The sequence below is a fragment of the Podarcis erhardii genome, assembly GCF_964252035.2.
Source record: "Podarcis erhardii genome assembly, chromosome: 7".
In the NCBI taxonomy this organism is placed as follows: Eukaryota; Metazoa; Chordata; class Lepidosauria; order Squamata; family Lacertidae; genus Podarcis; species Podarcis erhardii.
Genome location: NC_138511.1, coordinates 60111598 through 60127318, shown reverse-complemented (window position 1 = coordinate 60127318; position 15721 = coordinate 60111598). Strand labels below are relative to the sequence as shown.

Below are 15721 nucleotides of genomic sequence, written 5' to 3'. Positions count from 1 at the left end.
AGAAACTATGTAAGTGGACATAAATGACTAGTTTGTTGTCGGGAACCGAAAGCGCCCTGGTGATGCCAACCTCAGATAAAGCGGGTATTTTGCAGAGCTGCTAAGTAAACAGCCTCTTGGCTTGCCAGGCCAAACACTACAGTGCTCACAGCTGCTGCCCATTCTGGGACGCACCCTGCAGGAAACACAACTCTCTCTCCCTACTCTGCTTGGCAAACTCAGCTGCTGATTGATTTCCACAACAGGAAGGTGTGGCAAGCAATGGGAGCTGATGAAGCATCCTTTTATGTTGTTTACCAAAGGGTCAAATTAGATACGCACACATTTTCCCAAACACAAGGCCAACTTGCCTTCCAGCACAGGGGAGCTTGAGAGCTGTTAAGAAGGCAAACACGAATGCCCACCCATCTAAAGCAGCCTTTGCCAACCTGATCAGACTACATCTCCCATCAGCCTCAGCTACCACAAAGGCTGCTCTAAAGTGCTGAATTGCTAGCAATCATCAATCAGTGGACAGGCGCTTGGCTCACACCCTCCAGTTACTGAATCTGCATCTGCCTTCTCTCAACTTGGGGCATTCTGTGCTCTGAACTCTATGGGGAATGGCTCTGTTATATGATCAGGTGGTCCTTCCAGGATTCCCACTCCTCCTTTTCACTCTTCCCAGCTGTGCATGAGTGCTAACTGTGGTTAGCCGTTGGAGAAACATTCAGCACATAAGCAGAAGCAATCTTGCTTATTGCTACTTCGCATGTTGCAGGGCTGAACTTTGCACTGCAAACAAGTCCTGGGAGAAGACTCTAGCCTGGGTACCTGCTCCCTTCTTTGTGTGGCACTAGTGGTTTGGACTGGGTACACTGCTCTGCCATGGGGATAGGCCTGTCTTTCCATCACTGATAATAACCTAGAGCTTTCTACCTTGGCATTATTTGCTTCCTTGCACTGGCAAGGGAACATTGATGAGGAACTACTGGCTTCCTATACTGATGCAGCCAGAAGAAGAATCCAAGGCAAAACTGCACAGCATCCCTTTTACAACAGCCCTTCCCCCAAATAGGACTTTCTGGGCCTGGAAAACTTATTAGCACAAGTTTGATCAGAAGGGGAAACCCTGTTGATTGTGGTGCTGCCTGGCTTATGTTTCTCTGTAACAAGGCCTCCTTGGTGGTGGATCCCCATTTTTGGAATGACCTCCCTAGTAAGGTGTGTCCAATTTACATTCAGGGGGCATTTGCTGACTGAAAAGATCTTTGTAACTATTTGCTCTGAGGATATGCAGCTGTTTTAAAATGTTTTTAGGTGGCCTTAATGTTTATAAAGAGATTTTTATTTTATTGTAATTGCATTGTTTTACTACCTTGTTGCTTACTGCCCTGGGCTCCTTTGAGAGCAAGGTTTGGGCAGGAAATTAATTAACAAATAAGCAAACAAATAAGCAAACAGGGGAGAAACTGAGTTCAGCATCAACTCCCAAGGGAGCCAGATTGCACCTCATCCAAAAGGCCAAGGTCATGGTTAATCAGGGTTTTTTCCCCTGTCTTCCACAGAATGAACAATGGCAAGATTCTTTGGCCAATGCTGCTTTTGGCAAGCGGAGGCTGTCTGGGTTCCTGCTGGCTTCTCTTCCAAAGCACTTTTATTCCTTGAGTAAGAAGGGTGTTGCCTGACACAACTCATTAAGACTTCTTACTGGAGCTGGAGAACATCTCTGCTTGCACACAGATCTATTTGCAGCACCTGCACATTCACACATTAGGAAGGGGCCTGCCACCCTCAGCGCCATCCCCTTGTTACTTATGTGCACAGTGCCTAGGTGTATGCTGGCAAGAAGGGGGAGGAACCATAAGCAAACATTTAAATGCAAGGAGTCTAAATATAAAGTGACTTAATTAATTCAGTCTGATTTGATTAAAGTTTAAGCTAAAAGAATTAAACCTTGCTGATAATGCCAATGCCTCTGCACTCATTGGCCAAGGCATTGGAAGGGATTTGAGAGCAAGCTAGCTTCTTCCTGAACAACCAGAGAAGAACACAGATGGATTGCATTATGCACCTCCCTTTCAGAAGCAGGCACACCAAACCCTTTTGCCTCCTCTCTTTTTTTCCATGAGAGCATTAATGGGAGACGCCTGAGGCACCCCCCAAAAAAAAAAACTTCAGGGGGACCGGGGCCCCAGAGCCCTTCCCTTGCCCCCCAATTCAACTGGCTTCCAAGAACAGCAACTATTTCACATGGGAGAGCCCCAACTCAACCACAGTTTTAACTCTGCAGTCAATTACATTGATTAATGCCTAATTCATTTCAGTCTTCTGTTATAAAGCACTATTAACATGCAAGGCACATCTTGTTTGTCCTCTCACTTCCATTTTGCAGATGGAGAAGACCAGGGGCCCTTTTTTCTGCATGGAATCCCCCCACCACACACACACAGAGCCTTCCTTTTCTTGAGCTCACTGGGTCAGGTAACTGGAAAACAACAACAGATCATTTTTTCACCCTTATATACACCTCTACAGGCACCACCCATAGAAGCAGGGTGGGTAGGTTGCATGCAAACCTTAATCTTGACAGCATTTCCACTGTTAGAAGAAATACATCATCACCACCTAGGGAGGTCATTCCCCTGGAAAAGCCTGACATCTATTGTTAGGATGGATGCATATGTGTGTATTCTGTGCTATTTTGTAAGAAAGAAAAGGCTTTGATGAGAGAAGAATAGCAACAGTGGGGTATTTTGGATGAGGGGCAGTACAGGATGTCCATCCAGCCAAGAACAAAGGTGCAGAGGTTAGTGCCTGCTTAATGAGGCACTATGTTGGAAAGTCATGAATGGGAGGCACAGGTAGGAACCAACGATGCAAAGCACCTGGAGGAAAGAAAAACACCCTCAGGGCTGAGCACTAGATGCTGGTCCAAGGCCACCCAGGTGCTGCTGCTCTCCAATCACTGGATAGAATTGCCCACAGCCCCAGTTCTAACGCTGCCCCCTGGAGGTGCTGGTGCCATGACTTGAAGAAGGTTAGGCAGCTGGGGAAGAGGAAGCATTCTGCTGGGTGATGCTGGCCCTCAAAACAGCAAGGCGGTGGCAGCAACAGCAACAATTTAAGTGGGCCTGGAAAGCATCCAACAAGGAAAACAAAATAGCTACCCTGTTCACCTCCCTCCCACCCCTTCCCCACCCCCAGCTGTTCAGAGCTGGACTGGAAGGAGCCAATGCACATCAGAGAAGGGTTAAAAATATTGCCAGCTGGGCCATCCGATCTGGCAAGGCAGAGGAATGAGCAAGGGTGGATTTATCAGCATCACAGCATCCATAAATGCACCAGGATTACAGAGGAGATGTTTCCTCCTCCTGCTACCCAGCAGGGCCAATGCAGCTACACAGAGAAACTAGGATTTCAAGTTACAGGCATAAAAATGTCAACCACAGGTGCTGGTTCAGATCCCTACTATGCCATGAAACTCACTGCCTAACCTATTTCAAAGCATCTTGCATGGCCATCATAATGTTTAGGTATGTGCAGTGCTTCACACATCCTCAAGCATCCTTTCCCAACTTCAGCCACTTTGGACTACAGCTGTGCTGGGGGGCACCAGGTTGATAGGGCTACTTTAAAGGACTACGGTACCTTATGTTAATTGAAATGATGGTAACCGGGCCTGCTGCATTCTGCACAATTGCCCTGACAAAGCCAGCCTTGGTTCTCTATGGCCAAAATCGGTGTCCAAAGAATGTCAACTTTTATGAAACCCCCCCTTTTTTAAAAAAAAAACCTGCCAACTGTGGGGATAAGTGCAGGGCAGCACCCAGGGCTAACCCAACCACAGAAGCAACCATCCAAAGCATTTTGGAAAGGTCCACCCCAACATCATCTTCAACACTGGAAAGGCACTGGTTTTGGGTGCAGGATGTAGATAATTTCCCTAAAACATCAGCACAGATCAACCTTTAGATTTAGGGGGTGGGGGAGAGGAAGGAAGGGATGGAGAAAGCTGCAAAATAATTATTCTCCTAGGCACATCTAAGTTGCAAGGTGTTAGAAAGGTGGGGAGATGATAGGTTCGGAAGTGTTAATTCAGCAGTAAAATCCCTTCCATTCAAGTGTAACTAAATCCTATATGAAAGGTAAAGATCATTTACAAGAGGGAAAAGGATCACTACTCCTAGCTTTGTGGACAAGGAAGTCAGGGGTAATGACTGGTGAACTAGTGGGCATTTGCAACCCTCTTAAAGCACAGGAAAGCCTCACCTCACACCAGGGTTTTCACATTTGATCACAGAGGCAAAGGAAGGCTTTGTGTGCAGACTGGACTAGCTTCACTCATGGTCCGTTTCAGGCTGGAATGATGGGTTATTCTGTCCTACATCACCATTTGTGCCTTTTTGTTTCTTAACACACAGGAGCCCCTATCTGCCTCTTTTGCATAAAAACTGAAAAGCACAAACCATTCAGAGTAAAACAACAACCACTCAGCCTGCAAAGGTGATGATGTTGGTGTGTGTGATGGATCTAGCCTTTCTTCCTTCTCCCTCATGGCCGCCCCCACAAAACGGCTCTATTGTTAGCCGAACTCCCGTTCTGCCAAGAGCACGCAGGTGCTTTTCAGCTTTTGGGTGGATGAAACCACCTGGAAAATCTGCATTCAATTTCATCCCCCTTCTGGCCACAGCGCCTTTGTTCCTGCAGTTATTATACAAAGCTGGCAAAGGATGGCAGCCAGACAGACAGCAAAAAGGAGAGAGGAGGACTTGGGGGCGGGGGAGAGGAGGAGGAGGAGAAGGAGGAGGCTATGGTTCTTTTAGGGTTGCCAATATGCAAAATCCCATTTCCAACAGGGCACTGGCTTCTTTTCTCCCCCAAAACAAAAAAGGCCATTGTAGGGAAAAGGAGCTCATGAACAGGAAACCCATGAATGTATTGTCATCATTGCCACTAATACATTTCTTGAATCCCACCACTAGCCAGACCACAGGGGCAGCTTGGGCCCTTTCCGGTGGGGTTACAATCTGCACAAAGCAGGTGACGCAGCGGGGGGGGGGGGGGAGAGGATAAGAGACAAGTGCAGGGCTCAGTTTCAGTGCCAAGACTCTGCAACATACAAGGGTGAGATATTCATCCACTGAAATGGATGTTGGCTAGCAAACAGGCTGGAAGGGAGAGTACCTCTGAGCATCTGCAGAGTTTCTTTCAGTCATAGGTATTTATTTCTTGGGCCATGAACCAGGCTGATTAACAGGCCTTGTTAGATGGAGCAAGAGAGAGGAATCTGAAGGTGAAAAGTGAAGGTGTGTGCTTGTTTTTGCTATAGTTTGAACATTTCATCATCTTGGAACTTTTCTGAAATGTTTTGCTGGTTCTTATTGTTCTCATGATCCCACTCATGCCACCCTGGCAAATATACATAAGTAAAGGGTGGGATTAAAAATATATTTTAAATCGGCCTTCGCCACCCTAGTGCCTTCCAGATGTTTGGGACTACAATTCCCATCAGTGCCAGCCAGCATAGGGAATTCTGATAGGAACTATAATTCAAAACATCTGGAGGGCACCAGGTGGGTGAAAGCTGCTTTTAGCAAATAAGCAAGCCTCTCTCTTAGTAACGATTGGAGTCTCTTTGGCATCCTGTACGGTGCCTGGCACATTCCTGAGGCTTATTAAGCACCAGACAACCATATTTCTGGGTGTGTAGCAGCAAGCGTGGAATTACATTGGCATACGTGTAAGTGCGGAGGGGGGCAACTGAAGATGAACACCAGCCTTGCATGAAGTCCTTTCTGGGTCTGGCTGGATGCTTTAATGTATTTCCTGGTAACCAGTCATAGTCCCATCCCCCTACGCTGCGCATGGTAATTTGCACTCTTAATCAAATAATTGGAGTGATTAGGCAATGGATGGTTTGACTGCAGATTAAAAACAGAGCTCCAATAGACTGGAACCAGCCATCTGGTCTCTCTGTGTGTCTCTTTGCTACCTCTCAATGACTCTTCAGAAGCTTCTGCTGGGGAACACCAAGGCAGCTCTGCTTGCAGGCACCCATCCCAGTGTTAACCTACCCTCCTCCATAACTTTCTACCTACAGGGTTCAGGTTTTAAGGCCTGCACAAGTCCTGTCTCCTCCATAGCATCCCACTGACTTTGATCTTCATCACAGACCAAGCACACCTTTTTGACCACACCAACCAAGTTCAGACAGCAGAAGCAATGTTAGAAACTGAAATACTGTATGAAGCTAGGAGCTAAATGGCACCTTAAACCTAGGTTATGGATGCAACAACGGAATGCCTAGGTGCACTTTTTTATAACAAGAATACAAAGCTGAAAATGAATAAACTGCAGCTAAAATATTATGTTCGCTTTTTACATGGTTTAGTCTTTCCCCTGCCCACCCCCCTAATATTCTTAAGAGGGTCTCTTCTCCAGTCTTCAGAGAGTGGCTGGAAGTGTGGAGGCAGAAAAAGGTCCTCCTTTCCTTCCACTCTGCAGTTTTAATTTGAAATTTTAGGTGCAGTACTATGCCCAGAGCACAGAAACTGCTGGCACTAATGAAATTCCCTGTGACAAAATGCGCCTAGAACAATGGGAGTTTCAAACACTGAGCAGAAGCGCTCACCAGGGACATCCTCAGTAGCTGTCCCTCTCACACAAAACTCACCAAGAGTCCAAGCCCGAGCACTTTCCATGAATCATATCAACACCATTTGGCCTGGGGTGGATTTGGTGGGCTGAGATTAAGCCAGAAGCAACCCACCTCTGCCCCAATCTCATTAGCTGGCATAAAGCAAAGCATAATTCTCCTTCCTTTCTGCTATACATCTGCAACATGGGGCAGTAACAATGGCATACTGTATATTCCTGTGACATAATTGTTTCCTTACCACTTTTAATACTGAATTCCAAATTGTGCAATTGTTGGTGAAGGGCAGATAATTCTAATATACTAGCACTAATTATACCACTGGACTGGTTTAAAGATTACAGAGATAATGTGCTTTGAAAATACAAAAAGTGTTGTATAAATGCTATTACTAATTCAGTATTGGCAGTTTTCGTTTGAGAAGCAATTTTGCTCTGGAGTTATTAGCTGCAAGTCTTTGCAGCAGATGTGACTTGACTAAGCTGCCAAACAAAAACAAAACTGAATTTGATGCTCTCCAGATCTGGTGAGTCCTAGGGACATTCATGACTCTTTCCCCTAGCAAAGATCCCCCTTCATGCCATCACTTCACCTGAGGCATCACAAACCTGAAAGCATACAAAAGGCTGTGCCAGCAGCAGCCTTCTTGCTCTGTGTCCTGGCTGTCCTTGTGGTGAGTGAGCCGCCCAGGGATGCAAGCCATGTAGAAAGGACAAGTGTTGCCCTCTCAGGGCCCTAATCGAGTATATTGGTTCAGACTATAAATACTTCCAGGTGAGGCCTGACATATTGCACCTGAGCAAGAACCAAGCTCTGAACTTCTGAGTTTGTCTTCCTGCCACTGCTGCCCTTCTGCCTGCACACACATTCCAGTCCTTCCCCTTTGGACTATGGAGAGCAATTGGCTTTGCCTTTGACTCTCCAGTGAATCTGCCCCAGTGTTTTCTCCAAGTCTGGCCCCAAACCTATGAGGACTTGCAATAGGTGCTACAGATGCTCAGCTGCCCACAGTCAAGTGCTAACAGTTGGGGATAGGAGAGGTCAATGAGCAATTGAGAGGATCAGCACAGTGTAGTGGTCAGAGTGCTGGAGACTAGAGTTCAAATCCCTGCTGCGTCATAAAGGTCACAGGGTGACCTTGAGCAAGTGACCAGCTCTCAGCCTGTCCTACCTCACAGAAGCAGCTTGGAGGATAAAATAAGGAGGGGTCAGCTCACCCATGAGGCAAGATGAGGCAACCGCCTCAGGTGGTAGGATTAGCAGGGCAGCAAACCCAGCCTCCAAGGAATGAACCCCTGCAGCTGCTGTCATGGTGGTATCAACAGCTGAAGCGTACACCTTAGAGACAAAATCTGCCCCCCCCCCAGGCTGCCTCTATAGCATCCTCTTGGTGAATGGGTGCTGCTGGTGGTCTCCTCTACTCTTGTTCACTCACCCCTTCTTCCCTGGTGGTGGTGGGTGCCATTTTGTGGTTCACCTCAGGTGCCAAAATGTATTTGGCCAGTCCTGGGACCAGCCTTCAAAGGATATAAAGAATTCTCTCCAGGATAGGAATAACAGAGCGCTCAGTGACTGGGAACAGCACTTGGAAGGCTGCATGTTGCTCACACCACCCACTAAGCACCTGCCTCATATCTAAACGCTAAGAAATGAACGACTATTTTTATAGTTTGGGGGGTGGGACTGCAAATTGTGTCAAGGATAGCCTTTTCCTTCCCTTCTTAACACTTCCCTCTGCCAATCTGAAGCCTCTCTTTTGCAGCCTCGACAGCAGCAGCGGGGGCAACAGCTCAGAGCAAAAAAAGCAACAGGAAGAAAAATCAGATTGGGAGGGCCCTCTTGTCTTACACAGGCTGATTCTGATGGGAGCTGCAGCACCAAACATCTGGAAGGCACCAGGTTTGCAAATGCTGCAATAGGGAACTCAAGGTAAAAAGCAAGCTTGGGGTTTTTATTTAAGGGTGGTGAAAGTAAACTCTGTAGAAGGTAAACCAATTTTGCACTCATAGGATGTTTGAGAAAGGGGATACTCTGCTCTCCAAGCTATGGAAATGAGCCTCAGGAGAAAGCTCTGCCCAGTCACAGACCCTCTTGGGGGTATAAATATAGCCGACAGAGACAAATCCTTTCCTCCCATTGTTCTAACTTCCTGTGAGCTCAGCACAACACAGATCCCCCTTATCAGCCAGCCGGCTGCCAATCCCAGTTTCTGCAACATGAGAACAGCAGAAGAAAGTCACAGAATTGCTGCAAGTTCTGGGAAGAGAAGCTTCTGAGTTGGTGCCTTTCCAGTCTCTGTCCCAAAGGAAAACACTTAAAAGCCCAGGGTGTGATTTCATGCTGATGAGGGAAACCATTCAAAGTTCTTTCCCCTGCAGCAAGTTCAGGAGGCACCTGAACTCTCCTTTTTTGTGAGGAAGGACAACTATCATAGTGACTCTGCCCTCATATCTGTGTGAACTGCTTTATGCGTTAAATTGCTTTATGTGTTGTTATTTTATCAAATCAATTTGAAACTTTTTATTGTATAAAGGTAAAAGGTAAAGGACTCCTGGACAGTTAAGTCCAGTCAAATGTGACTGTGGGGTGAAGCACTCATCTCGCTTTCAAGCTGAGGGAGCCAGCATTTGTCCACAGACAGCTTTCCGTGGCCAGCGTCACTAAGCCGCTTCTGGGGAAACGGAACACTGTGATGGAAACCAGAGCGCATGGAAACGCAAGAGAGCACCACCAACATCATCAGGAACAAGCAAGTTACACAGTCCTTTTGTATTCCTGGTAATTACTGGCACTTCATCTTTGGTTAAAAAGTATGTCACTTACTGTAACAACTTCATGGTGAGTACTGGCAAGTACCAACACCATTTTTTCTAGAAAAAAACACACTGCTAGTGCTGAACAGAATTTCAGGCACTTTCTAGACCTTACGATTTCAGAGACTCTTTTGTGAAGTGGCCTGGTGAAACCTAAGAAGGACTTCCAGAGATAGGTAGGAGTGTGATGTGGAAGGGCAGGGGAGCCTTAGGTGACCTGCAGTGTTCTCAATAGTTTATACTCTTCATCCTACAGCTCCCATCAGCCCCACAACCAGACAGGCTACCCATAGTTAGTCAACATAATCTCCCTCCTCTCTATCCTTTGAAAACTTGAAATCTTGGAAGCACAATAAATTTCACATAATGTTCAAATGATGCATACACATAATGTTTTAATCCTGTCTTTTAAAAATATGATCAATTTTTTAGATTTTTCTTCATTTTGTTTCATGCTAGTTTTAATGTAGGTGTTTATTGTGAGCTGATTTTGTAAAATAAATAAAAATTAATAAGTTTAATAAATAATAATAATTTATTCTGATTGAAGGGTTAGGATTTCCTTGGTGCAGATGATATACGTTACCAGTTACTAGAACTGGAAAAATTGGGGAGTCCACTCCCCAGGCTCTGTATGCCATCAGATACAGCCATGCAGTTCAGTACTGTGGACCCCAACCCTGTCAAACTTGCTCCTGACTGAGATTAGACAGGCCCCCTCCCTGCCGAACTTGAGATGATTGACAAACACTTTCCTGTTTCAGCAAGCATTTTAAGGTAGGCATTCTAGGATGAATTATAATTGCTCTTATTCTTTGTATGGCTTAAAAAAATCATTTTATGTACATCACTTAGAAATTCTAAATATTAACCAGTATAATAAATAAATAGCTATTTTAATTGTCTCTCCCCGCAATTGCAATTTTACTTGTTATAATGCACCCTGCCTGATTTATGCATCACGGCTGGGCAGAAATTATTAAATAGATAAACATATCAAGGGTGAAATTACAGAGGGTCCTCAAAGCCTTCTACTCTCTACACAGAAAACCTGAGTCACAGTGTTTGCCCCTTCCCAACTTTTCCATGTCAGCCAGGACAGTTAGGGGACAGCTCCTTCTCAATGTAAAGTTTGCTCAATCTCAGTTTCCAATCAAAGGCACTCAGGCTAGGAGGAGTCCAGAGCCTTATGCTTAACTGAGTCAGCACCAGATGCCCAACTGAGATCAATTCACGGTGTGATTCACTGAGATTGTTAAAACGTCCCCTGTCTTTCCTGGCAAGTGGAAAAGTTGTGTGTTCAAGTCAGTTGCCACAAACAGCGAGACCAACAAGGCAATTGGCTCAGAGTTCTTGCACAACAATACATCCTCAAGAGTAGAGTTTCTCAGACTTCTGAAGCACAATTCACTTTTGCAGCCAGCAAGACTTTTGTTTAAAGTAGAAAAGACACACCCTCTGAGGATGTTCCTCCATGATTTGTGATTCATTGATCTGGGTCCAGGCTCTGCAGTGGGACAACAGCCAGTCTGTTTCCTCAGAGGAAACTGTGGCATCTCTGCATTGAGAATGGTTCAACAATTCGAATTGTGTCCAGTGCTGGGATGTGGCAGAAACTCCTGCCCCCACTGGATGAAGAAGGTAAGGTCAGAGCACCAAGTCATACAAGGAAGCCTCTGGCAACCTCCCCATGGAGTGAGCAGAAGAATACAGAATTATTTGATGATTTAACTGATTCACTTCTCATTCTGTGGTGTAAGAGTTACTACTACAAAAGTAATAAAAGTGCAGTTCATTATGTCTTAAAGGTAAAGGTAAAGGGACCCCTGACCAATTAGGACCAGTTGCGGACAACTCTGGGGTTGCAGTGCTCATCTCGCTTTACTGGCCGAGGGAGCCGGCGTACAACTTCCAGGTCATGTGGCCGGCATGACTAAGCCGCTTCTGGTGAACCAGAGCAGTGCACAGAAACGCCATTTACCTTCCCGCTGGAGCGGTACCTATTTATCTACTTGCACTTCATGCTTTCGAACTGCTAGGTTGGCAGGAGCAGGGACTGAGCAACGGGAGCTCACCCCGTCGCAGGGATTTGAACCGCCAACCTTCTGATTGGCAAGCCCTAGGCTCTGTGGTTTAACCCACAGCGCCACCCGCATCCCTCATTATGTCTTACATGCTTCTAAATATCAAGAGCCTTTTCACAGAATACCTGTGGCAGCTGAGAGCTGTTAAAATATTCAAACCAAATTCAAGTTAAATATTTAGAATAAGTAATCCAAATAAGTGGAGGGTCATTGACCGCTGTGGGTTGTGAGGGACAGATGTTTTTTAAGCACAACATATGAAGTTTTTGGTGTGTTGCAATACGTGCACACACTAAGATTTAATGAATGAATGAAGAGCCTCCTAAATTGGGCCACACAAGTTGCTCATGCGAATGAAAGAGTCACCCAGGGAGAATGACACGGATGGAAATTCACCCTGTGCTCTTTGTTTTCTGCCCAACCTGGCAGTGTTTATACAAACAAGTGATAAAGGTCTTTTAAAAATAAGATTATACTATTTCTAGAACTCTTTTATCTCCCTCGTTTGTATAAAAACTGCTAAGGTAAGCTGAAAGATCATATATGGCAAAAAGAAAGAAAGAAAGAAAAAGAATGAGCATGGTGAATTTTCACCCATGGAGCAGTGCAGGCCCTACGCTCTAAGGTCCCAGGGTGGGTTACAGCATTAAAAACAACTCATCAGTAGATTCAACATTAGCCACCTGCAGCATAGCCAGGTCCTTACCTTGAAATCTGCCAGCTGCTGGCTGATGACCTCCACTTCTGTCCCAACGACCCACTGCAAAGCTTCGCTGTCTTCTGCTGTGGCTGTCATGTAGTTCAGCTCCTTTAGTTTGTCATAGAAGTCCTTGACGCGAGCCAGCGTTGTGTCCACCTGCTCCAGGCGACTTTTGCCTCTTTCATTCAGTTTGCCACATTGCTTATTTAAAGTCTCCAGCTCACGTTTCAACCCTATGAGGTCAGGGCTTCCTTCATCATCCAACATCTGCCTGCATTTTTCTTCAGAAGCTTGGATATCCAGCCTCAGCCTCTGAAGTTTGCCCAGGAATTCATGGACATCCTCTGCTTGAGACTGCAGGCTGTCCATGTCTCTCCCAACAGAACCCATGCTGTCCAACTCGTCATCTAGGTCAGCCAGCTGAGAGAACATCTCCCGAACATGATTATTAAACTGGCCAATCCCTTCAAGCTTGCTCTCCATAAATTGACAACATTCGTTAACTTTTTGCTTGACTGCTTTGAAGTCTTGCTGGGCAACCTCAGCTTGACTTAAGAGATGGGAGGAGTCAGACCCATCTGGAGCATCTTCCACCAGGCCCCGAGTGAAATTCCTCAGGTAATCCACCTGGGGTTCCAATGCCTGGATAACCTCCTGTTGGGCTCTCAGCTTCTCCAAGTTCTTAGTGCTGCAGGCCTGTGGGCCAAGAGCCTCATAGATTTCCAGCTGATGCTTTGTCCCATCTAGTTTCTTCTCAATGTTCCTAAAGCTTTCTTGGAACTCCTTCAGCCTTTGCGACATTTCTTCCAGGGAACCGGTCTTTGCTTGGAGTTCTTCTGTAATAGCGTCCATCTTCTGGTTGATCCCAGCTTTCTCATCCCTAACATCATCCTCATCCATTTCTGATGCATTGATGAGGATATCAGCGGCGCTGTTCAGCATCTCCAGAAGGGAGCGGCGCTTCTCCACATCACTCAGCATAGCCTTTGACCTCAGGAGTGTGGCTTCCAGTTGCACTGGATCCAGAGTGACTTCCAGCTCTAGCATCTTTGACCTGCAGTCCTCCACCCAAGGGAAAAGGTCTTCCACATGACGCTGGTATTTCTGAGCCTTCTGTAAGCAGTCCTTGAGTTTAGCATGTCGGTCTGAGATCTGTTTGCTAAGCTCCTCCCAGTTTGCTTTCAGGTTGACAAGCTGGCTTTGCAAACTGGCTCTCTCCTCACCGGGATGAATGGAGTGAAGCAAAGACTCGCCCTCTACCACAATCAATTCATAGGAGCCCCTGTGCTGGTTGAGGCTCTTTTGGAATTCTTCCTGCTCCTGGATCTGAGACTGCAGCCTCTCCAGCTTAGCTGAGATGGGCCCGCTCTGTGCCTGCTGCCTCAGCTTGTCATCCAGCCAAGTGTGGAGCTCATCAAACATCTGTTGGAATTGCTGGGAGCTGGCAAGCACTGTCTGCAATCGATTCATCCGGTCACCTGAAATTGGAGGAGGCAGGAATACATTGTTAAGATATGCATTTCATAAAGCTAGGAACCTCTCCTAATGTGCCTGATGCACAAATCTACATTCCAGTCTTCGCAAATAAGCACCTTTCAGTGAAAAAGCAAATTGGTATACCATTAAAGGTAAGGCAATCTTATAAACCTAGGAAGCCACAAATCATAGAACATAGGGTCTATTCAGGGGGATTTAATTGATTCTGTAGGATCCCCAGAACATCTGTTTCCTTAAAAAACGGTTTCTAGACCTTACATTTACATAGAGGCAGTGGTCAAAATGGGATGGGGTGGCATTCCAATTCTTTTCAGACAGACAAAATGGAGTCCAGCTAACCATCCCACTTCTTCTACACATGCATTAGGGAAAAATACACCTGAGAGGTGGCATTGGCTGGGGCTTCCTATTGGGCCTGTGTTGGTGACACACTGAGTTTGCTTCATAATGTGTGGAGTGGCCCTGAGGTTAAGCCTTTCACCGTATCTGGTGAGCCAAGGATCTATTGGGTCCTTATTGCCCACACAACTTTCCTGGCTGTTGGGAGTCCTCCTTCTTTGACTAAATGCTGTTTGTGTTTCTAAATTCTGCAAATGGTGTTATATAGCACCTGATGACCCCATGTTTTCAAATGATTCATTTCCATACCTGCCAAATCCTCCAGCCCTTTGAGAGGGAGGGCCACAGTCTCCAAGCGCTTCTTCAGCTCATCCTTCAGGTACTGCTCCCCAATGAGGACTGAGAGCTCATCACATAGGGCCTGAGCCTCCGTGATCTCCTCTTCCAGCTGTGCCAGGTTGGATCGGATTTCACTCGTTTCTTCCAGCTGTTGCTTCACAGCTTCCGGCTGGGTGCTGATGGTGGACTGGGTGCTCAGGCACTGCCCAGCAGCCTTCACCTTCTCAGACAGCCCCTGGAGCAGCTCTTGGTACTGGGTGCTCTTGACAATGGCCTGGTCAATTTGGCTGGAACGTGAGTTGAGCCTCTCTGTGAGTTCAGTCCACTTCTGGTTGACAGCCTGGAGCTCCTCCTGCATGTTGCTGATGGATGGAGACCCTTCGCTGGGGCTGGTGAGTATCCCTTGGGCAGCCTCATTCAGCTGATCATACTGGGGCTTGCGGGACTCAAACTCCTTCAGCATGAACTAAAATGGGGGAGGGGGTAGAGAAGCAGTGCATATGTTTTTTAATGAGAGACCAAGATGGTTAAAAAAAGATTAAAGAGGCCAAGGAGAATGCAACCATAGCACTGTCAGTCTTGGTTGAATAATAAAACACTTTTTTAAAAGGACCAAGGGAATGGCTGCCTTCTTAAACCTGATGAAAATAATGACTTGGTGTTACTACTGGGCCATTTTCAAGGCGTTACTATTATATACTGGCATTAACAGCCAGGGACCAGTTTACTTATAGGATCACCCTATATGTGCCCACTCAGCTGCTTCGAACTGTGGAACTGATACTGTTACAAGTGCCACATAATGCTCATTCTGCAATAAATCAATTTTTAGAGTGGCAGCACTTACACTTTGAAATTCCCTGCCCATTGACATCAGGCTGTACAATTTCTGGTGCCTCCTTACTTGCTTTTAACTGCTTTTATTGATAACTTTAATGTTTCTTTTAATTTTTGTAAAACCACTTAGAAGGTGCTTTGTTTTTTACAATCAAGCAGCACATATGTGAGATGTGATGTGATGTGATGTGAGCAATGCCTTTCCTGGGAATATCAGTGGTTTCCAAACTTCCAATTTTCACATTAATTAATCTGAGAACACGTTCTACCCCTCAATACACTGCAAAGGATTCTAAGGCGGAGGTGGACTTCAGGCTTGTTGGATCTAATCTGTTTTTTCACCAGAACCCCAAGATCTACCAATGAGAGCCGGGTGCAAAAGACATGCAGGGTGCCTCCAGACCATCACTATTTGGGGCATTTAAAGTGGATTAAAGGGTTCAGTCACCCAAGTGCAACAAATCCATTTTTTACA

The 15721-nt window shown here is 46.0% G+C and overlaps 1 protein-coding gene across 16 annotated transcripts in view; it reads right to left on the bottom strand.

The window, feature by feature from the left end:
• MACF1 (microtubule actin crosslinking factor 1) overlaps window positions 1-15721 on the bottom strand; it is a 300044-nt gene that overhangs the window by 75307 nt on the left and 209016 nt on the right. For all 16 annotated transcript variants that reach the window (XM_081870354.1, XM_081870346.1, XM_081870345.1 and 13 more), the window contains 2 exons: window positions 14380-14875; window positions 12241-13712 (listed from right to left, as the gene is read on the bottom strand). In XM_081870354.1, the coding sequence (XP_081726480.1) occupies window positions 12241-13712; window positions 14380-14875 (1968 nt within the window). The remainder of the gene's footprint in view (window positions 1-12240; window positions 13713-14379; window positions 14876-15721) is intronic.